At 29.8% G+C, this 25,790-nt stretch overlaps 1 protein-coding gene across 5 annotated transcripts in view; it reads left to right on the top strand.

Annotated features, from left to right (window-relative positions):
• dsx (transcription factor doublesex) overlaps positions 1–25,790 on the top strand; it is a 240,136-nt gene that overhangs the window by 71,728 nt on the left and 142,618 nt on the right. The window contains exons 2-5 of one of the 5 annotated variants that reach the window (XR_015838388.1): positions 6,079–6,219; positions 13,462–13,543; positions 17,308–17,341; positions 19,246–19,536. Coding sequence is in view for 2 of the 5 variants with exons in the window: in XM_088268805.1 (XP_088124931.1) it covers positions 6,079–6,219; positions 13,462–13,553 (233 nt within the window). In the remaining 3 variants the exon portion in view is untranslated. Of the gene's footprint in view, positions 1–6,078; positions 6,220–13,461; positions 14,718–17,307; positions 17,342–18,898; positions 19,537–25,790 lie in introns of those variants that run through there. The other 4 variants (XR_015838387.1, XR_015838386.1, XM_088268805.1 and 1 more) reach the window with 4 other exon arrangements.

Genomic DNA, 25,790 nt, shown 5'->3' with positions numbered 1-25,790 from the left:
CTAAAGGCCCCGGGTTCGATTCCCAGGGGGGGTCAAATAAATATAAGTGATTTTTTCACTGTAATATTTATTCAATATAACCCTGGACTGGTACCTGAAACGGAGGGCTGATCACCTTTCCTTCATGTGTTAATGATCAAGATAACACTGCGTTTATATGATGCAGTGCCCTATGCACCAAGTGTGGTTGTCAATAATGGTGGCTAGAATTGGTGAATCTTACACGTATGTAAAATGATCATTTAAACCAGCCTATGACAGTCGTCAGCCATAATATGGAAGATATATATGTTGATGTTTGTTTTAAAAATCAAACTGCTGCATGCCGTATTAATAGGTACCTATTTCTTCAATTAAATTAATACCCGTAAGTTAATAAGTTATTAAGGTGGGGACTGACTGGAGCATTTAGTCGTAACGTAACATTCGCGGCGAGCATCCGACTTCGGATGGAACGCTGTACTGACTATACGAATGCTCGCATCGTAACGTGTTAGGGTGGAGACTGACCGGAGCTTTTCGTCGTAACACAACGTCGTAATATCGCTCGTGACGAGCTTCAGCGAGCATCCGAAACTATGGATGGAGCGCTCGGCTCGGTGTACTGACTATACGAATGCTCGCATCGTAACGTGTTACGTTACGACGAAATGACTTTGGTCAGTCCCCACCTTTATAGTTCTAGGCAATCTAAGTGCAAGATAAGTATAACTTTATTATCTAACCCTTTTTTTTTAAAATTATAAATTCTTTTTGAACTTGCGCGTATACCTATCTACTTACATGCGAGAATGACGTGTTCTTAAAAAATATCTCTTCTCTCCCCTCTTAATTAAATTTCGTCCGTGCCCGAACTAATGATGTGGGTCAGTGGTAGTCAAACTTTGGCCTCTTGTGTGCGTCTCAGCTACAAATATGCGTGACGAACAAATGAATTTTAATAAAAATCAATTAATTTGATATAAGTTAATTTTTTTTTATAAATTTAAAAAAAAAAAATTGTATTACCAACTAACATAACTAACATAACTAACATGTGTATGTCCCTCTCTAAGCACAAAAGCTCAAACTCTTTACTTAAGAGAACTACGTTTTTAATTTAAAAACTGTTAGTAGAAATGTTTAGAAAATGAATTTACATTAAAAAAAAAACCTTTTCTAACCATATTAAATAAAAAATAAAGAAATTTTGGTGAAAACAAAATGGTAAATTTGTTTTTTTTTCACAAGTGGTTTGCTGTTATCCCTCCTGTTCCTAACACAGATTTAACAAAAACAATTTTGATAAAATAGTGTGCCTACCTGAATTGTTTTGAATTTTAGAAATTTGTGTCTCAAAACAAGCCTCAATCGTTGTAATGTGGATATTTCGTCCTGTTGTCTGATGAGTTTGACGACCACTGATGTAGGGAAGTGAAATTCTCGAAGACCAAAGAATTCGCTATGAGCGATGGTTATGGTAGATTCTAATTATGATGTAAACTTAACAATGGTGAGTCGTTGACTATAAAATTTTTCCCATCTTTGACTTTTATTGCGAGTTTTTATGACAAAGGTCATTTTAAGCGATCAAAATTAATTATTTATCATTCTTCATACGTATAAGTGTGTTGTTTAATTCCACATTGTTTTAAATAAGTTTACGTATCGGCTAAGCCATTCTGTAAGAGTACAAAATCGAAAGGAATATAAAATATTAAAAAATAAAAATGTTAATTTTATCAAAAATGCAAATCTCATTCTTTCCTCAATTCGCCATTCGAACATTTATCATACATCGTTTTGCCGCACATTCGTCTGATGGATAGCATTTCGACTGCATTCAGTCTACTTTCATATATCGTTTGCCAACTCCATGCTTTACTTCCATACATTAATTAGGCTTGGAACCAGGACTCTGTTGTGTACTGCCAGTTTAGCTGTTATGCTCCGTTATTTAAAAAATTAAGCACTTGTATATTACCACTTAATGAGTTTTCCTTCACTACACACGACTAATTTAGAAAACCACATGTTTTCATCTACAGGTGAAATGTAAAACTAACGAGCATAAAACATGTAGGTATATAAGGTTGGCAGGGTAAAAAATAGAGGGGGGGGGAGTTAGGGAACTTTTTGTAAAAGGAAACATAGATGATAATGTTGACGTATTTTGAAAAAGCAGATGATAGATTTTGTTTTGTATTTCTAAATTTTCTTAATGATTCATGATTTGACCTTTATTTTTAACCGAGTGTAATAATTTAAGTGTATGTGAGTCAAATGTGTGGTTAGTTTCTATTATGCACCATCATTTTTTCATATGCCCTAGTGGATTACAACTGTATACATATCGCTCACTCCTTTCAAGAGCGTCATAAATCAAAAAACTTGATTTTTCAGGAGAACGTTTTTAAAGTTTAAAAATATAACACAATGTATTAAAAAAAAATATCAAGCCACTTATTGAACTTTTTACTGTGCAACACATCTTTTTAGGTAAAACCCGAAGGTTTTTTCTCCATTTGAAAAATATTTAGTTTATTTCAAAAAATAATTAAACAATACCTTTTCTTCAAAATGCAAAAACAAAATTTTCTGCCCTGTAGCGGGTAAATATTAAGTAAAAAATATGTCTCTTTTGCTGGCATATAGTACATTTTCTGGGCATTCCGAAAACATAACGAAAGCACAACTGAAAATTGACGTTTTTTTTATTTATGACGTTCTTTAAAGGAGTGAGCGATATATGTAAAATAAATAGTGTAAATTCGTATTGTGGCAGTAAAAAAACTGCATAAATATTATTTATGCACGTATTTAACGTCTATAAGTGTTTTTCACAACCGAAGTATAAAAAACATTTGAATTTTTATGACGTCGTGAAACTGCCCTCGCTAGAGCCCCGTCAGGGGGTTTCGATAGTTTTATGGAGGGGTGGCTCTAAACGCAAGGGAGTTATTTCCTGTGACATGTGCTACTATATAATATAATATTATTTCGCTGTTAAAGTAATCGAGCGAATACATTTCATCCGGGAAATTAATTTCTAGACCACCCCCATATTTTATCTACTGAATAAATTTGAATAGAGGATATACTGCCACTTGCCTCTGTTATTACTTTTTCTTTAAAGTAATGATTGGTTTTTTAGAAATTTGATTTTTAAACTGGCAACATTGCTTTTACACACTGTTTTAATTTTTTTATCATTTTAATTTTATTTTATATACAGCTAATGCCTTTAACAATAATCATACATATCGCTCATTCCTTTCAAGAACGTCATAAATCAAAAATCGTAAATTTCAGCTGTACATGTTTTCGGAATGCCCAGAAAATGTACTATATCCCAGTAAAAGAGGCATATTTTTAACTTAATATTTACCCGGTACAGGGCAGAAAATGTTTTTTTTTTGCATTTGAAGAAAAAGTATTGTTTAATTATTTTTTTTAAATATACTAAATATTTTTCAAATGGAGAAAAAACCTTCAGGTTTCACCTAAATAGATCTATTGCACAGTAAAAAGTTCGATAAGTGGCTTGATATTTATTTTTCATACATCGTGTTATATTTTTAAACTTTCAAAACGTTCTCCTGAAAAATCAAGGTTTTCGATTTATGATGTTCTTGAAAGGAGTGAGCGATATATGTACAATAATAATTAAGAATTCACTTAAAAAAATCATTACTTACAGTAATCATCATTATCATTATACTTACTTTTTGTTTTATTATTTATGTGTTTTATTTAAAGATTATTACTATCGCAAAAAAAGCATTTGGTACGAAACTCGTATCTTAGCAACTATGAGCATTCCTCATAAAGCCAGTCCAATATATGAACTTATCAATATGGTGTAAAAGAAGAACATGGAAGTCTAGGCATTTGCAGAGCATACGACCATTTCTTCATCCCACCATAAATGGCCATTGTGAACTCACGCATACTGTGTTACGAGCTTGATCAATATATCTAGATGTTTCAAGAATTTGAAAGTGTGGTTTTCAATCATGGGTAGAATTGATGAATGTTACACGAGTGTAAAGTGATCACTCAACCAAGCCTATAGCGATAGTAAAACCTGTAAAGGCTCAGACTTTCATATTCTTCTTCTTCTTCTGTAAAAAATCAAATATTGTTATTATTGTAAACAAAAAAGTATTTCACGAAACTCATATCTTAGCAGCTATGCCCATTCCCCGTAAATCAAGTCCAATAGTTGACTACTCATGATGACGTCTTGATAATCCAGATTTGCGAACAACTATTTGGACACACTCAAAATCTTGTAAATACTATTATTGTAAAAAAAGCATTTCGCACCAAACTCGTATCTAAGCAGCTGTGACCATTTCTTGTAAAGCCAGTCCAATAGTTGACTACTTATGATTACGTCTTGATAATCCAGATTCGTGAACAAGTATTTGGACACACTCAAAATGTTGTAAATATTTTTATTCTTGTAAAAAAAGCATTTCGCATGAAAGTCGTATCTTAGCAGCTGTGACCATTCCTCGTAAAGCCAGTCCAATAGTTGAACGCTCATGATGACGTCTTGATTTATTGCCTAAATATAGTGTTCCCATTGTGCCACATTTCCCCACGCGCTCGTATAACCCTGCTTCTGCACGTTCTCCGTTGCACTTCGCTCCCCTCTTCGGCCAATGGGAGGGCGTACTGCCTCGGGGGCCACGCCCACCGACTTGCGATTGGTCTATGCCCTCCTCCGTGCTTCCTCCCTGCCGTCACCTTTTTTTGGTCAGCGAGGCTACCTGTATGTGACTGTACCCCCCCTCTTTATCTCGCTCTCTCCAACGGTCCTTGGTGAAATAAAGTAGGAGGCAATATCTGCCACACGTGACCGGAATAAAAAATGCCTGCGTTATCCAGGTGTATAATTATTTGTGTCAAAAATGCCTTTATTTAGTAATTTATTGAAACTGTATGCACAGAAAAGAAATAAGTAACTTCATTGGCGGGCTAATTGCTAAAAAGCAATATATTCCAACCAACCAAAAACAGAGTAGTGATATTGGTCAAAACGTTTGATACCATACATGGCTGTTTGCAATCTTTGAAGAAACATAAATTACAAATTGATAACAGCAAGAAAGCCAAGGAAAAAGGAGTTTAGGGAAGGGGGTAGAGGGAAAAACTAAGGGAGGAGGTTTGATGGACAGTTAGGATTCTAATGATGAATAGTAATGTCTCAGACGTTTCATAAAAGTTATTAAGGAAATACGTAAAATACTACCTCTAGGGCGCTTCAACAACATTACAAAAAATCTCTTTACACACGTGTATCTAACATTTACCAATTCTACCCACGATTGACAACCACACTACTCAAATTCTAGCAAGTTCTATTTATATATGATCCAATTATGAAAAATTGTGTTTGAATCACTAGAATCACACTACAGACATCTATTGGGGAGATGAAAGATGTTTTGATTGAGCAGAAACTCTTTGATTTATATGTGAAGTCCGAACCCTGGATTATAATCACATACATGAAAAACGCCAGAAAAAATAATTTCCATTTTATTATTCTAGCGAAAAAAATGTAAAAGAACTCCAATTGGAGATAATCCGGATTTGTGGACAAGTATTTGGACACACTCAAAATGTTATGAATTTCTCTGTTTAATATCGGTTTGGTGTTGCCATAAGTCGTTTTTTAACATTGTTTGCAATTTTATATATTGGAAATGTATATTACATGGATGTTAGTAGGTACTCAAATAAATGTCTTTAACATGAGTTGTGTACGGTAGACCATTGTTCTGCAAAGTGTGTGCCGCGGCACACAGGGTACCGTGGTGGTGTGCCGCGCAAAAAGTCTAGTTTAGTGAAAATAACACGACTGCTCCAAATTTTGATTGCCTGTGCTAAGTTAAGTAGGCTCACATATCGCATTAAACATAATATGTTAAATATGTTACCATGATGTGGTAAATTTGACCCTCCGAAATTTCTTAATTTAGTAGGTGAACCTTGAATAGAAAACGTTTGCGAACACTGCGGTAGACGAAATATTTGTTATAGCTCTTGAATTAAATGTCTTATTGGTATGAATTACTTTGTCCCCAGACTCGCTGGATACGATCCTGGAAAACTGCAACAAACTCCTGGAAAAGTTTCACTACTCCTGGGAGATGATGCCCTTGATGTACGCCATTCTCAAGTACGCCAACTGTAACCTTGAAGAAGCCTCTAGAAGAATCGATGAGGGTAAGTGCTCATTTTCTTACACCTGTAGAAATAGAACAAAACTCACCAATTTTTTTCAGGTTAGAATCTTAAATTCGCAGTTGCGGTCAAATGGATTAAAAACATTAAAGTGCATTACTTACAACATTTAAGGAACATTTAAGTTTTATGTGAACGTTTTTATAAATATATTAATTAAATTGTGTAGTATTAAATTTATTTAAAAAAAAAACAAAATGAGACTCAAAAAACATACCAAATTATATTTTTTTTGCGCAGTTTAATTATTTAAAAACATAAAAAATCTTCTTACCATATCGTATGAATGAATTTAGTATGTAAACGTAGGTACATTAAAATATATCATACGTAGTTTTATAGACGGCATTATATTATTTGGCATATTTTCATACAAGATCAAATAATTTATAAATGTCTTTATATAAATATATTTATATATATATATATATATATATACATATATATATATATATATATATATATATATATATATATATATATATATATATATATATATATATATATATATATATATATATATATATATATATATATAAATATATATATATTTAAATATATATATATATATATATATATATATATATATATATATATATATATATATATATATATATATATATATATATATATATATATATATATATATATATATATATATATATATATATATATATATATATATATATATATATATATATATATATATATATATATATATATATATATATATATATACAAATTTTATCTTGGGTTTATATTCTAAGCTGTATCTTATTGCAGAGCAGCGGATGACACTCCCATTAATGATTGAATTACGTTATTTTTTTAATCAATTAACGTTATTTGTTATTAGTTAATTTAATTTGACTTCTAGAAATAATGTTACATGAATTAACTAAAGATGTAAAGCTTAACTGCTCCGAGAGCAGCATAGTTGCATAATGTTTGTATTATGTTTAAGCATTTTTCCAAGTATTTTTTTACAACCGGACAAATTATGGTAATGCATTTTGCAGGGAGCTTTCGCCAATTCAATTTGAATCTTAAAACAAGTCTTTAGTCGTTATTATGTATGTATTTTTATATTTATATTTTCATATTTATTACATAAATACAGACAAACGTAACGATATGCTATCTTTTTTCATAATTTTTTTTTGTTATATATACTGATAATATATATAACTATTACATATATTTCTGCCATTCTATTGCATGGAATAATTGCTGCCACAGAAATTCAACTGTTAAAAAAACGTGTATGCATTCATTGGTTTCACAAATTTCCAAAAAAACTGCATTTTGGGTCACAATTGAATGATCGCACCGATGTTATGAATCAGTTTGATACCTATCACATAACCTTGGGAACTGCACATTGGATAAAATTGATTGAAAATTAATAAATAAGAGCACCAAAGCACTTTAAAACCCTGCACTTCAAAACCATGCACAAAATTAATTTGAATTAACAATTTTACGTTTTAATTATTTTTAAAAAATAACATTGTTTACCTTATTTGAACAGGAGACTTTTCAGAAAATATCATAAAAATTCAGACCAGAGATATTGTAATACTTTACGAGTATTTCTCAAAATATAGGGTGACACGGAATAAAGGGAATTTTTGAAAACCGTAGTGGTAGCCATGAGCAGGCGGGACAGTGATCTTGAGCACATAAACATTTTGCCATTTTAGTATCCATGCAGCATGGAACAAGCAATAGCGTGCGTTGGCCATAAAAATGTTTTATAAAAAATAGAGACAGTTTCGACGTTTTTATAACTTAAGACGTCATTATGCCATCACATCAAAACACGAGATAAAAAAAAATGGATTCTTAATTTTGAAGAGACTGGATCTGCTCTAAAGAAGAAACCAACGACCGCAGATAGTGCAACAACTGAAGGAAAAGCCACATCACACACTGGATGACAATCAATGGAATCTATGCGAGAATTGTTCCGTAATCAAGTGATTTCAAGATATGATAGCGTTCTCTGGCTCCCTTGGTCACTGGATTTGTCCGTTTGTGATTTTTAATGTGGGGTTTTTTCAAGAATAAAGTGTACACGACTTGAGAAGAAATCTAAATGAGTTAAAACAGAGAATTCAGTATGAAATCCATAATATCCCAGCTGAGATGTTGCAGCGGTCAGTGAGAAATCTTAGCAGCAGATTTCAAGAATGCAATACAGGATTTCAGGATGGCATCTAAGGAACGTAATTAAAAAAAACAATCAATTTCATTATGTTTCTTAAATGTCAATTTCTAAAGCTTCAAATGCTATGAACAAAGTGATTCTTTTTCTTTTGCCTTTGGTTTTATTAGGTTGTTAAAAAGCTCCCTTTTTGTGTCACCCTATATAACCGATTGAACGAATCACAACAAATGGCACAATGTTACAATGTAAGTAAATATAAAAAAAGCAGGACTTAAATATTTTTAATTAGATTTTGATAGACAATATTTATTTTGTAGTTTAAAAATATTATCTGTCGATGTAGGTACTGTATGTGACGAGGAAACTTGGAATGGGTGAAAAAAAGTATTCAGTGTTTTCCAAATAATTTTTCACAGTATAAAGTGTATAAGAAAGGGTTTAACATGGTAATTTACACGTAAAAGGTCCATTAAATCTTAACCCTTTGGCGACTAAAAACAAAAATATAGGGTTTTTTGGTACTCTAGCGAGAAACATCGGATTTGTCGGATCTGACGTCACGATTTATAAAAGTATCAAATACATTATGAACAGTATAGTAGGGGTGGGCTCCTTGCAAAAAAAAATCGGTTCATGTTATGGTTTTTTCGCAATAAGTTTTATATGTATCTACAACATTTTGAGTGTGTCCAAATACTGGTTCACAAATCTAAGTTATCTCCAATTGCAGTTATTTTGCATATTAATTTTTTTAAATGCCCAAAAGCCCAAATTTAAATGCCCTTTCTTCTTCATCTATGTTGATTTGTCCACAAAATAATAAGTTTTATATCGATGTTAATAATTAAATAATCATTTATATCTTACAATCAGTTTATATATTACAAAAACACTTACTTAAAGAGAAACGAAAAAAACATAGTACTTTGAACCGAAAATTGAACTAAAATTTTTTCCGTGAAAATAAAGTTGTGTAAGGCTGTGATATTCTTCAAATAGATACATTTTTACTTATCTGAGTTCGATTACCTATTCGATAACCTATTTTCAAAATATATACTAGAAAGATTTATTTTCAATTGATCTGGGTGTTCGTAATGTATTTTTCACATTTAAACCCCCTTATCTTACTCTTATACTTTGCAGATAAGCCTCTAAAATTAGATGCTTTGCAGGTCATTAAAAATATATTTAAAAAAAATTCACATTTATTTTTTGGCAAATATAAGCTGCAAAACTTGTACAGTTGAAGCATAAGTAAGGCCATGATAAGCCGTGTTGCATAAACCGTAGCTAGATTTATGGTCTTTTGTACATATAAAATATGGTTTTATAAAAAATACATTCAAAATTATTAATAAATAAATTCTTACGTTTAAATTGGCCTTTTACGTGTCAATTTGTAAAATATATCTAAATAAACTTACTTTCCTTGAATACGTATGCAAAAGTTAAATAAATTTGGCCTAGATTAATGACTTTGTTTTACTCATTTTAAAGGTTTCCGTTATTACTCCTCACTTGTATACCATGTAACTGTTTGTTGTATTTTCCTGATGTTTGTTAAACGAGTGATCCACACAAAATTACATATCACATTTTAGTGTAATTTCAGCCCATAATAATTGCTAAAAAATAGGTAGAATATCTCCCAATTCGATATGATTCATACTAAAATTTTGTTGAGGAAAATAATATCATTGCTATGAATAGGGTTTTAAGTACATAATTTTGATTCTAATGGATATTTAAAATTAATGTATTTGTGCCATTAAAAGCATATATGTAAGGGTATATGAACATCGGTTTATGAAAATTAAATACCGATTATAGGGGTAATTTATGAATCGTCAGGATAAATTTAGGGACACCATTGTCTGTAATGATGTCATGTTTCGACAAATCCAAGTGACAAGTGACATCCCTTATCTCTTTATTTATGTGTATATTATTACATAGATATATTTCTTTTAATGCTGAATTTCAGGAACATTTATTATGAATAATTTAGTGTAGTATTGCGAAAATGTAACAAAAAGTTTTTTAAATTTTAACTGTTAATTTTAAATGTTATCTTCATTATTACGTGTTAAGTTCACATGAAATTTAGATCTGTTACCATATGTCTATGCCATGCAAGCTTTTGTGAAGGTTCTTATTAAAACTAATTTTATGTTATTTTCTTATAAATTAATATTTTGTACAGCCATTTTTATGAATTTGCTGAATTGTAAAAAAAAATTATAATATTCTTGATTATATTGAAGAAAATATATAAATTGAGGAAAATGATGTAAACTTTAGCAGTTTTAATATGTACCTACAATAGCGATTTAAATATAACCAGAAAACAAAAGTCTCTTATTTAAGAAAGTAAATGACAATTTTTGGTTGATTTGACTAATCGAAAATACGATGAAAGTAAATTGTAAAAAAATGAACGTTATAAATGTATCTATTGTGACATGAAGAAAGGAAAAAATGCATTTTTTTACGGACTAAGAAAATTTTTACTTGTGAGTTTTTTTGTAAAACTTTTCCGGGGTATTATGTCGTATTTACTGTGAGCTTTTGAAGAACTTCCTAAAATAAGTGCTCAGAATTCCGCAGCTTCACTTGGTGACGGTTTGACATTTTATCATTCCGCCGTGGAACATTTTAAAGTAAAAAATTGCCCATTATTCCAAGAAATATCCCAGAAATGCAACTTTGTGACAAAAATAAAACTTCAAATTACAAATTGTTCATTGTTTTTATTTATTTTATACATTTACACTTTGAGACTGTTGTTTTCTTGTTGACATAAGGATTTTATTGCATTTCGCGAGTTTAAAATTATTACATCCTCTTACTGTCTGCTTGCAATATGTAAACATCTCATTGAAATAAATGTATTATAAAACTTAACGTAAGATTCCTCTTTGAATTAAAAATAATCAATAAATGTAATAAATTTACCCTTTGAAATGCAATAAAGTTTTTGTGATTATTGATTGATGATTTAATTGTAGACTTTGAAAAATAAATTTATATGTGTATTTGTATGACTGTACTAATGAAAACATTCGCCAATATTTGCAATTTTTTTAACAATGCGTATGTGGCAGATGTAAGTTTTTTTAATTGCCCTAATAGATTTAAAGTAATTTTATGGAAATACTCACATTTGACAAATTAAAGTCCTTGCATTAAATTTGTATACGTATAATTTATATATAATATTTGCAATTTTTTTTAACAATGCGTATGTGGCAGATGTAAATTTTTTTAATTGCCCTAATAGATTTAAAGTAATTTTATGCAAATACTCACATTTGACAAATTAAAGTCCTTGCATTAAATTTGTATACATTCGAATCTCTATTACAGTCGAATCTCTATTTTCTGGAACTCAAATACCTTGATTTTTTACTCAGTGGAAGAATATAAATGAACGATTGGCAGCAGGTGAACGAAAACTGTTTTTAAAACATTTTGAGTGTGTACAAATCATTGTTCACAAAGCTAGGCTTCTCCACGTATAAGATATGTTTACATTTTAACATCCCAATGTAGATGAAGAAAAAAATCCGTCTCTGTTAAATAAAAAGCTTACTCTAATCAACGAATGATTCTGCTATGAACTCAAACACGTAGCAACGTGTGAATCATAAGATATGTGGATACGCATTTAAAAAACAAATATTGTCAAACTAAATGTATTTACGATCATAAACGATCATCACAAAATTTTTGGTGGGTTCAAATCCTTATTCAATAATCTGGGTAGGTACTCCATTTAGGAGCTGTTTTCTGAAATCAACCATAGATGCTGACGCAAACTCAAACATGAAAAGACATGAGATTTACGATATACATATGTATGAGTTCAAAAATTTTGGTATTGTGGTTGTCAATGATGGATAGAATGGTGAATGTTACACGTGTATATCTAAAGTGATTACTGCATGACGGGTTGTTAGCCCTGTTAATACCCAGACATCCATATTCTTCTTCATCTATATTGAGATGTCAAAATGTAAAAAAAAACTTCGAAGCATAACGTTGCATATGGCAACTTATAAAACATGCATATTTTAGGTTTTAAAAATACTGTCATCTAATTTCCTGTTCATTTCTTTGCTTATATCTCCACAACATAATCTGTTTTATCACTTTACTAAAGTATATTTCAGATCTAACTACTTACCCTTTCTTGTTGAAAGGTACACGAAAATACTGAAATTGTAAAGAAAAAGAATATATGTAAAATAAATGAATCTGATTTAAAAATCTAAAACAGATTAAAACAAAATCTGTTAGTGAATCAATTTTCGAATTATAAATTGAAATTTCGTAAAAAAAGTACATTTCATAATTCTACAGAATATTAGACACCTTAAAAAACAGAACTTACTATTTCGTTTCCTGAATTTACGAAATATTTTAGCAAGGTGTGCTGAATAAAAAACTTTGAGAATCTGTGGATAAAATTTTGATAATGGCAGGTATCTTTAAAATTTAAAAAAAATTATAGTATTTTAATTTTACCGTCTAATTTGCAACAAATTTTGGTTCCAATTATTACTGGTGTATAATTTTTTAAGATTTTTTTTATTTGTAAAGAGAAATAAGTACTTTTCCATTTAATTTTATTTTACAATTAATAGTTCTCTTAACAATTTATGAAGACATATTTTTTATACCTTCAAACAAGCGATTTTTCGTAATTGCATCGTCTTATTTGCAACCAATTTTGTTTCCAAAAATGATTACTGGTGTATTTTTTTTTAAATTAAAATTCATTATTTGTAAAGAGAAATAAGTACAAGTCCATTTAGTTTTATTTACAATTTATAGTTCTCTTTACAATTTATTAATGGATTTTTTTTTCAACCAAGCGATTTTTCGTAACCGGACCATGCCAACCCATTAAGCTCGCAGATGGTGGTTCTACTGTATGCCTGTTAAGTTATTAACCCAATTTATTATTTAACATTCCAACGCATTGCAATTCCGTGTGGTGACATGATTGCGTATGTATAAAAATGGCAATTGTTTGTTTATTTTCACAGGGAAATGGGTCATCAACGAATATGCCCGTCAGAACAATCTCAACATGTTTGACGGCGTAGAACTGAGGAACTCCAACCGCCAGTACGGATAAAATAAAATAAATAAAATTAAACACATTAAAAATAACAATTTGTGATGGTCTATGTTTCTACCTCGTAGTGTTACCAAAATTAGACTGACCACAACTCACAACTCTTCTAACTAGACAAACAGTTCATGCGCTTGCTTATATACAATTTGTTTTTAAAATGTTTTTTGTTTTTTTTTCTTTATGGTGTGCGGATCAGTCTCCCCCTGTCACATGTATTATAATTTTTTTAATACACTTTTTTTTGCATATTTTATTTTATTTAAAATTTGACTAACCATACACCTTTTGTTATTTTAATATTTCCTTTGAGTATATAGAATATGTATGTTTGTATAATAACGTATAATGTATGCCATATTCTTAAATCTAGATCAGGACTAGGGAACATATTGGTTTCTAAAGGACACATTTAATTACCCGATTCAACATGATGCCACAGTAAAGAAAACCTTGTCACCTTCCCATAAACCAAATATTAAAAAATAAGAAACGATATACATTTACATATCAAATTGATTTTTTTTTAAATATGCATCTCACTCACTCTTTTCAAGAACGTCATAAATAAAAAAAACTTGATTTTTCAGGAGAACGTTTTTTAAGTTTAAAAATATAATACAATGTATTAAAAATAAATATCAAGCCACTTTTTGAACTTTTTACTGTGCAACAGAACTTTTTAGGTAAAACCAGAAGGTTTTTTCTTCATTTGAAAAATATTTATTATATTTAAAAAAAATAATTAAACAATACATTTTCTTCAAAATGCAAAAACAATACTTTCTGCCCTGAAGCGGGTAAATATTATGTTAAAAATATGCCGCTTTTGCTGGGATATAGTACATTTTCTGGGCATTCCGAAAACATGCACAACTGAAAATTGACGATTTTTGATTTATGACGTTCTTGAAAGGAGTGAGCGATATGTATGTTATACTTACTTACTTTAGCCTTCTCTTTGTGTCCACATAGTATTGAACAAAGGTCTCCCTCTTGGACTTCCATAGTTCTCTGTTGGACGCGACTCTCTTCCAGTGCAGGCCCGCGACATTCTTAATGTCATCGTACCATCTTGTCTGAGGCCTTCAAGGCCTCCATTCAAGAACTTTTTTCGTCCAACTATCGTCAGACATACGTGCTACATGACCTAGCTTGTTTCACTTTTATTCCACAAATCTTTGAGCCTCATCTGTTTGGTCTTTTCCCTTATCTAAACATTCGTTTGGTCTCTAAGGGAAATGTTTAGCATCCTTCTCTCCATTGCTCTTTGTTTTACCCGGAGTCATGTTATGTATTTATGTTATACATACGTATATTATACAATCCATCGACTAATTTCCAAATTATGTGGACACAAACTCACGGAAGCTGATTTTTTTTATATATAATTTTTAAAATTTGTACAAGTCAAAATGCCGTATCAGAGAATCTAAGAGCGCATGTTTTCCATCGCTGGTCTAGATAATAATTTCCCAAATCGGTCTAAATAGAAGACCCCCGAGGATCCATTTCCACATGCAGGTGGTCTATGTTACCGAAAAAATAAAATGGGAGAGCAAGGCATATAAATGATTAAATTTTGGCAGATATTCACCAATATTTAGACATGATGTAAATCTTTTATTAAAATTAACACATTTTCTGTGCAATACTTAGCCATTAAAAATACTTAATAAATGATAAATACCTACCTATCTGCTTTGCGTTGTACAACGTTTATATGGTTGCTACAAGTTTTTTTCCAGACCCGTAGTGAAAATTTGTTTGACTCACCAAGACAAGATAAGATAAACAGCACTGTGTAAGCTTCGAAAAAACATTTGAAGTTTTTGAGTGTAGGGAAATTAATTTTTGTTATCCTGGAAACAAAACAAAAAATATATAAGTGGTCTACGAGTAAAAATGACTGGGAACCAGTGGTCTAGATTCTATATTATTTGATGAGTTTTCTCAAAAAATATTGCATGAAAGACGAGTTATTTAATAAATTTTGCCTAATTTTCTTTTCCAACCTAAAAAATGAAGACTTAAATTAAAATTTAAAAACCCGTTTGTAGATATATAGACAATAATAATAATAAACAAAAATATATGGCATACATAATACAATACGCGCATACATAACATTAAGGTAGAATAATATGAATTCCGTTTTGAGAGTGTGTTAGTGCGTAAAACATTATACTAAAAGTACTTCTATTCGTAAAATATTTTTTTTTTAAAGTCACGTACTAAAAATCGCAAATTCACATGAAATTAAAACAAAACTTCCATAAAATATTCAATTTTAATTTCTCAAAATGTTGTGGATATTAGAATAAAATGTTTACTTAGATATTTCATTTGTAATGCGTTTTACCTGGAAAAATAACATAAAATTATTGTTCTAAACATCTCTGTTTTGTTTTATTTAAAACATTCAATTTTGTCAAGTCCACTACCAGTCTGATGTCGATCTGACGAAACACAATAGCTGGTTAGATAAAATTAATATTGAAAAAGCTATTTATAATAGTTAGTATTTTTTTTATAAAATGCAGTTTCGCTAGGAAATGTCAGGAATAAAACTAAATTACAATACTCAAATATTATAATTTATTGATGGAGACTCCACATGAATAATAGATAAGTTCATACAAATTATAAGCTTTTGATAAATAAATAAATGAAAAACTTGATAGAAGTGTTTTTTAGGCATATGTTTCAAATTCACAATAGATCTCAAAATAGAATTCAAATGTGCAAAGCATCTTTTCGACTTCTACTAATTTTTTTCTGTTTACTTAGTTTGTGTTTGATAAAACTTTTGTATGTAAAATTTATCTTTAACATTTCTAAATTTGGCACGCAATTAACAGCATTTACGCACTAAAAATTAATTTCACAAAGTGACGTAATTTAAGTCACTTTATTGTAATATATTACATAGTAATTAACTTTTTTTTATGCACAAAAGCCTTCAGTGCTAAAACTGTATGATCAGCATTTTACAATACGTATTTTTAAATAATTTTGCAACGTTAATTAAACTTTTTTTTTTAAATAGTAAAATTAAACACTGGTTTTTAGGGTCTAACTTGTATATTTTCTTTAAAAAAATACAAGAATAAAAATATCTTAAATCCCCTGTTAGGGTGTTGTCAAACTACCGATAATGCCCCAACAAGGTGAAACAATTGTCACGAATTTTATATTTTTTATATATTTATATTTATTGAAAATTTTGTTAATTAAGTCGACCTTAAAAATCGGTGTTTTATTTCAATATTTACAAAATTAATTTTGGAGTTCTACAAATTAAACGGTGAATAAATAATTTAACCTTAATTTATTATAATACTTGCAGAATATTATTCACCAAAATTGCACCATTTAAATTAATAATATTCAATTTTAAGTTTTATTGATATTTCAAATAGTAACAATAGTAATAAGGAGAATTAGAAAAATCTTATCCTCATTTTATTCTAATTTGATAATATTACATTTGAGACTCAACACATTTTACTCTATTTTTAGTGTGACCAAAGTTTTTGTCACATATGCTAGATTTGGTCCACTTACGATTCATTCAGTTTTAAAATCATGACTCTTTCAGTCTTTTCATTGCGTACATTTTTGTAAATGTATTCAAGCTTCTTTTTTTAATAATTTTTTTATTTATGCGGCTTCTTTTCACGTTATTTTTTTTATTGCATGCCATAGCTTTTATTTTATCTGACATTGTTATACATATATTTTTTTTATTTTCTAGTTCACACATAACGTCCACTACAACCATTTTGGAGGTAAAATCACTTTCGAGACATATCCAGAAAGATTTTTAATTAAGTTCAATTTTAAATATAGTGGGTAAAGTATAGTTCTGTAAATATTAAATATATTAGTAAAAAAAAATTATATTAAAATGAAAAATATTTTTTTGAGGTAAACGCATTTAAACTTGATAAGGATGATAAGGGTTCATGGTATTGTTTGTTTTTTAATTCGAATAATTGAGAAACCCTGAACAGTTTCTATAAGAGGGAATTTTCCTCACATTTTGGGAGCATATAGAGCAAACCAAATCAGGGTTTCTCAATAAGTACATCCATTTATAAATATTTTTTGAGATTTTTTTGCGCTTTTCATAAATTAGTTAAATATGATGTTTTATAAACCTTTTTGGATATGTCGAAGTATCATTTCGCAATAATTGTAATATTTATACATTTCAATAACCATGTTTCATAAAATGTTTTTTGCTCATCTTTCCAAAAAATCAATCAGCGAACATCATAGCCGTTACAAAATATTAAAAAAGTTATATTTTCATATTATTATTATTCAAATACATCAAAATATACTTTATTTATTGAGGAAATATATTTAAACAACAAAAGAACGATAAAACGATGGTACCTTTATTTTAGAACCGAACAAAATGCTTTACGCCAAACTATGTATTTTTATAATTAAAATGTAACTTTGTTTTAAAATCACTATAAATTTATAGTAAATTAAAAACGTAGTTATAATTTAATTATGCAATGTAAAATCACAAAGTTAGTGCTTCAAATATGAATTATATATATTTTTATTTTTCATAAATATTGTTTTATATATTCGGATTTTAATTATGCATCAGGATTTAGCTTATTTTGTCCTCTTACTCTGATCTTAAGTGCTTAAAATATATTTTTAATAAAAGTTATCTTAAATCTAGTGTGACACGTATTTTGATAGATTCCGTATTATCTTTTTAAAACTCTGTATGTGTCTAAATTTTAGACGTTGAAGAGGTAAAACTTACCAAGTAAAACTTGAATTAAAAATAGATAGATATTACCACAAAGTAACTGCCGAACCAATCAAAGTATACATGATTGACAACCACGCAACTCATTTCTTTTAAATATCATAATTCTCGTGACGTATTATGTGTGAGTTCTCTGGAGCCATCTATGGTTGAAGCCATTTATAGTTGATACATTTTTAATAATGTTTATCAGGAAGGCTCGTAAACTTACGTCATTTTTTCAACTCCAAATATGTATCTAACGTTCTAAACACCTTTCCAAAAAATGATTTTTTTGATTTTTAAGAATGCTAGTTATTTTTTTATTATAACATAACTTCCTTATTCAATCTCGTTACAAAATGGACGATACGATGTTACAAAAGTTTTATACATTAAAATTTAAAAAACTAGTTTTTTATATATTCAGCACGTTTTCAATAATGTTCTCTTACCTTTTTATGCATCGATGAAACTTTAATTTGGTTAAAAAATATTGGTACCACGTTTTATTATGAGCAAGAATTAAATAAATTAAATTTTTTATTTTATTTTATTGGTCCCATAGATTAAGAATCAACGGGGCGTATTAAATGAAACGGACGAAATTTTATATGGGGTAGACGAGTGACAAGACAAAATAATAGATAAAAGTGATTTTAATCAATTTACGACGGCTCTCAAGTTGTGTCTTATCGTTTAGTATTAATTTAAAGTATTATTTGTGTATCCTTGTTTAAAGTTAAAATAAAACTTTGTTTAGGTTTCAACTGAAACAAGAAAATTACTGAATGTATAAAGCAACATAAAAATCCTAAATTAAAACTATTTAAATTAAATTATTAAACGAATGAATGTAATACAAACCCAACATAATACTCAATAATATATTGTGCAAGTGTGTGTTTGACGCAGATGCACAAGTGCTAATAAACGGGCATGTTGAAAAAAAGTGTGTTCGTAAAAAAGATCGTCAGTGCTGCCAAAGTGGTAAAATAAAAATAAAAATAAATAGTGTTCGGCAATTTTTAAAGTGTGTCCATTTCTTAATGGAAGCGATGCTGTGTTATTGTGTCGGTAGAAAATGCGCTAATTTGCAAAATAAAAATATGTATAAAATAAAGTGTCAAGCGATGGCGAAAATTAACAGGGTACGAGAGTTCAGGAGACAACTCTCTTCAGGATCATCGCTGGACCAGTGCTTGGGTAAGTGAAATTATAATTAGCAGCTTTAATTGTTTGATTTGTGTTTTTATTTCAGATATTAGCAGACCAGAGGATATTGAATTAATTATCATTTTCAAAATGTTTACAAACTTCGCTCACTCTTTTCAACAACGTCATATATCAAAAGACTTGATTTTTCAAGAGATCGTTTTTAACGATTAAAAATATAATACAATGTATTAAAAATAAATATCAAGCCACTTATTGAACTTTTTACTGTGCAATAGATCTTTTTAGGTAAAACGTGAATGTTTTTTCTCCATTCTAAAATATTTAGTATATTTAAAAAAATAATTAAACAATGCCTTTTCTTCAAAATGCAATAACTACTATTTTTGCCCTGTAGCGAGTAAATATTAAGATATAAATATGCCACTTTTGCTGGGATATAGTACATTTTCTGGGCATTCTAAAAACATGCACAACTGAAAATTGACGATTTTTGATATATGACGTTGTTGAAAGGAGTGAGCGACTTGTTCATTTATATTTTATATTTGCGGTTTATCATTTGATAGCCTGTAAATAAAAAAAATGCGTTTACTATGTTATCATTAAGATAATGAAGCGCCTGGTAAGTAAAATATGAAATTAGCTGTTGTAATATTTGATTAGCTTTTTATTTCAGGTATTATATACAGATGAATGGAGAATTGAATAGTATTTATTTTCAAAATGTTTATTTTAACCTGTTCATGAATATTTTATACTTGCTGTTTTTATAGCCTATAAAAAACATAATTGCGTTAATATGTTTGCTAAAATTTTTAGAACACCTGGGATTTTAATGATATGTGCAAATTTCGCACTACTTTTGTATTCAATATAGTCATCCTCCGTACTTTAAAACCTTAGTAATCTCCCGTGGAGGCTTGTAGACAACGAAGTTCACAAAAAGTGGGTTTGCAAGCTAGATTCTATTGCTATAATTATAATTTATATTAGCGCGGACAGTTTTGATAGGCGTTTATGAGAAACCTTATTGAGAGTGACGTTTGTAAAAGTTTCTTTCGTAATTATTTGTAAATAAATAAATAGAAGGCTGCAAATAATCAGTCTTATGAAACACGCACGCTCCTGACATATGTAGACATGTGTTATAGCATTTTATGATACATATGTAAATACCTACAAATTTATGTTGTACTCATATTGCTTCAAATGCCACTAACATATAAGTAACCAATTCTCATAAAACAAAATCAAATAATTTATTATTTTCACCGGTGTTTTATTTTTCAAAGTTTTGATTTTACCTAAATTGAAAGGTTTAAAAATACGACAACTTGAGATAAGGCATTTATCGTTTTTAAACGAAAGAATGTGGATATCTGAGTATCCCAGGACTTACGACCTGTCTTAAGTCTAGCTGGCTCAAGCGATCACTTCATACAGCTGTTTAACGTTCACCATTCTGCTCATTAACGAAAACCATATTTCCATATTTTTGAGCATACATGCAATATTGGCGGTATTCTTTCATATGTGAGTAGATATTGTTTTTCTTCTTTCGTAAAAAAATACGAAAGGCATAAGAAAACGTATTCTCAATCCATTTATCATTATCAGATTTATATTATCAATATTTTCTGATTCCCTTGATTCTGAAAATCACTGTAAAAAGACCTTGAAAATTGGTCCCTTCCCGTAGTTAATTTCCCATTTACAATGATGTTTTTACTCGTTTTTCCTAAAATTAAGGGAACATTTGTATCATTTATACCCTAAATTCTTAGAAACTTGATCGTTTTATGATTAGACAATAATTATTTTATTAATCGTGTATTAATCGAGTAGATCATGAGTTCCCAAACTGGGCAATAATGCTCACAACTGGGCGATTAAGAAATCTTGGTGGGCAATTCTGGATTCGGGAAAATTCGCTGGACATGTGAGAAGCCAAATCAGCAATAAGAATTGTTGATAAAATAACATGTTTTTAATGGTTTTTAGATTAAATATTTAAATCAATTATAATACTTTTTTCTTGAAATATATTCCGTGTAACGGTATACAAAAATATCTGCAATAACCCTCTTTTTAGATGTGGGTACTTAAATAAGAAAACCACATAGATATCGTCGTCCGCCTCCGTAGTGTAATGGTCAGCACGCTCGGCTACCGTTCTGGAGGTCCCGGGTTCGATTCCCAAGGGGAGTAAAATAAATATAAGTGATTTTTTCACCGTAATATTTATTCAATATTACCATGGACTGGTACCTGAAGCGGAGGGCTGATCACCCTTCCTTCATGTGTAAACGATCAAGATAACACTGCGTTTATATGACACAGTGCCTTATGCACCATTGGGGTGCGGATAAGGGTTTTATTATATATATATTAAATATATGCATACATAAATATGACATTATTTATTGATTTGGCGTTTAATTTGTAAACTCCATTATAATTTATGTATCAATTGTTAAATCAATGACAGATATTTTTAATTGTAATACACCTTATTTAATTGTAAAAAACACATAAAATATATCGAATACTGTGACATATTCGTTTGAAAATGCCATAACTAGGCGAAACAATTAATTTATTGTTTTTTTTTTTACAATAAAATACAGCTTAGTAGACTCAACAAATCTGTGTTGATTTATCAAGTTAATTTATCAATTAATATAAATATGACTATTACAGGCTGTAAGCTACGAAAATGACCAGACATCAATATTCCCTTTTTATGAGGGAAATAATAATGTTTTTTTGTCTACAAATATTTCAATTTATTTTATTCCTTATAAAGTCACTTTAAAATTATTTGATTTATTAATATATTGTTGAACATAAAGCATAACATAGATACGCTAAATGCTAAGTATTGTTGTACAAATAGAGATATACTTTTCCAATGGGGGGCGATGAAAAATATTGACGTCGAAAAATAGGCTTCGGGTCAAATAAGTTTGGGAATCTATGGCTGAAGGATACTCGGGTTTCTTGATATGGGAGTTCTTCGTCGATTTCCCATTTGTTTTATTTTTATAAATTGCGAAATATTTTGGTTTAACGACAAGTAAATGATGGTATTCAGAATGATAAGTATCGCGAAAAAAATAACATCAAAGAATTTCATGATCTCCTTTGAAAATACCGCCAATAAACAAAGAGTTGCGATGGTGACTATAAGTCATTGAAAGGAATCGAAACGTAATATTTTAAATCATACCTTCAAATCGTTTTTACTCGTATATAAAATTATATGAACATATCAGTCATAATACTATTTTTTTTAAATTATGAATATTTACGATATGAATAAATATGATATTTTAACATTCAATTTTAAATATATCCATGGTTAATTAAATATAATTGAGACGGTTTTCATTAATTTTCATTTCCTAAGTGTGGTCAAATGGAAATGAAGAGAGTAGATAGCACACATTTCATTTCTTAATGCTCATGAAGCAATTTTTTTTTTTAAAATCCTCAATTTAAAAAAATAATAACACCACGCAGGATATACTTGGTAAGTCTTCATAATATCTTTGGAATATATACACAAAAAAATTAAAATGTTACGGCTTAACGAAAACAGCCTTAAAGTCACTAAAAGGATTAAATATTCTTCTTCTTTTCCATCTTCGCTCTCTAAGTGGAGCATAAAGCCAACAAGAGACGTCTTCAAGTCACTCTGTCACATGCCATCTCCTTGCTAAGGGAAGGAATACACCCCTACAGAAAAAACAGGATGAGCCATCTTTAAGGGTACCCACCCAGCTTCTAGAATTTCCAAGTGTCTTTAAAACCCCAGATTACGATACCAATATCAATGTTAAATACCAGAGTAAAAAAACACTTTTATTTATTTAAAATCCCCTTGGAATCGATCCTGAGACTTTCAGCATGGTAGTCTAATGCGGTAAGCTACACTGGTAAGATAAAGTTTGAAAAAAAAAACATTTTCTTTCTCGGACTTTATATTATTTTATAACATGAATTCGTTTCGTTATAAACCAGAATTGTTCGAGTCGGGTATGCAATTATTTCGAGGGAACGCTACGCTAAATATAAACGGAATTTACTTTTACGATGGCAGAAAATCGTCATTATACCTCGTACCACACATACAACTTAACGATATAACAAAATATTTTATACGACGCAATTTGAGACAGTAAAAATGAAAATGATTGCATCTATCACCAGTAATGACCGTCAAAAAATAATAAACTGACGATCGCTTTATTCTACAGAAGTAACGAAAAACGTGGTACATAATAATTGAGGTAAAATAAACTAGGGATTGAAATCCTCCATACATGAATTTCAATTCGAAAACTTTATGATTATTATAACTGAGTGATTTCAAACTTTAATATTCTTATAATCCTTATCCGCACTAGTATGTACCAGGGCTATGCATCGCATCGATGCAGTCTTATTTTAATACATACAAGTAAACAAACTCATCGTTTATCTGTAAAATTGAAAATATTGGTTGAGAAAAAAAACTATGAAAAAGCCCAGTTTCTTAAAATGTGTTTTACAGTGAAAAATTATAATATTAGTTACAACATTTTGAGTGTGCCCAAATACTTGTTCACAAAATCTTGATTATTCCCAATTACAGGAGTTATTTTCATATTATTTTTTAACATCTCATCAAAGATGGAGAAGAATTATAAGCTAAATAATAAAAATGTAAATCGTATTTTCTGGCGTTTCTCATGTGTGTGATTATAATTCAGGATTTGGACCTCACATACTAATATAAGAGTTTCTGCTTAATAAAGCTTCTTTACATCTCACCAATAGATGTCTCTAGTGAAGTTCTAGTGATTCAAGAACAAGGTTTCTAAATTGGTTCATATTCATAGAACTTCCAAGAATTTGAGTAGTGTGGTTGTCAATAATGGGTAGAATTGGTGAATGTTACACGTGTGTAAAGTGATCACTTAAACCAGCCTATGACGGTCGTCAGCCCCGTAAATGCCAAGACTTCCATATTCTTCTTCATCTTTGATGAGATGTTACAAAATAATATAATATTAGTTCATTACCTTTTCTACTTTGAAATTGGTATATCTATGTTTTAGTTTATTCATATAAACAGAACTAGTTTCGAAATCTATAGATGTTCTCATCAACAGATAAAAATATAAACATTTGTATCTCTGTATGTACACCAAAAAAAATGAACTCAAAAACGTGATCTTAAACAAGTGTCTTATCATCTTATTTTATTTAATTCATCACGTTATTCCACAAAGTTAATGAAAATCAATTAACAATAAATAAGAGAGTGAACCTCTATATATCGGGTTTTTCGACATATAACACCAATACAACAAAAAATAATAACTCGATAAACCGAATTCTCAAAAGAGTCATTGAGATTCATTATATAGAGGTTCCATTATATTTAATTGGCTTCGATTTAAATATTATCTTTAGAAATTGTTGATTGTTACACTCACAGTTTGATAATCTTTGGTCCGCAATAAATCATTGCAGGATCCATTGACGCGGTTTCTGATACCCATTACTTAGGTCCAGTTATCTGCGCTTAAAGGATCTCCCGCTACTATTACCGAGCTCGAAGGATCGACAAATGATTTAAGAGCCGCGAAAATATCCTTAGGTATTAACTGCGATCAAACGTGGCGTTGTTGACTCAAAACATGGTAGTCAAGTTCTCAAATGGATAATTTATTTTATGGAGTTGTAATCCATGATAAATATGGCGGTTTTTGAGATCAAAAAAGGATATAGCATATTATTTTTTATTATTTTTTTGACATCTCATCAAAGATGAAAAAGAATATAGAAGTCTGGGCATTTACGGGGCTGACGACCGTCATAGGCTGGTTTAAGTGATCACTTTACACACGTGTAACATTCACCAATTCTACCCATTATTGACAACCACACTACTCAAATTCTTGGAAGTTCTGTATATATGAACCAATTTAGAAACCTTGTCACTAGAACTTCACTAGAGACATCTATTGGTGAGATATAAAGAAGCTAAAAAGCTTAAGCAGAAACTCTTATATTAGTATGTGAGGTCCGAATCCTGGATTATAATCACACACATGAGAAACGCCAGAAAATACCATTTTCATTTTTATTATTTAAGCTTATAATTTGACCAGATTCTGGTCATAATATAATTTTTTACTTAAGTTTTACTTAGTAAATACCAATATTTTTAAAAATCCTATTATGACACGTGTTTCAATGCATTCCGCATCATTTTCAAACAGCATTTGTAA

Source organism: Brachycentrus maculatus, unplaced genomic scaffold (genome assembly GCF_059751285.1).
Source record: "Brachycentrus maculatus isolate JH-2025_06_01 unplaced genomic scaffold, ASM5975128v1 h1tg000328l, whole genome shotgun sequence".
Taxonomy (NCBI): Eukaryota; Metazoa; Arthropoda; class Insecta; order Trichoptera; family Brachycentridae; genus Brachycentrus; species Brachycentrus maculatus.
The sequence above is the reverse complement of the archived record's forward strand: the minus strand, read 5'-3'. Positions and strand labels throughout refer to the sequence as shown.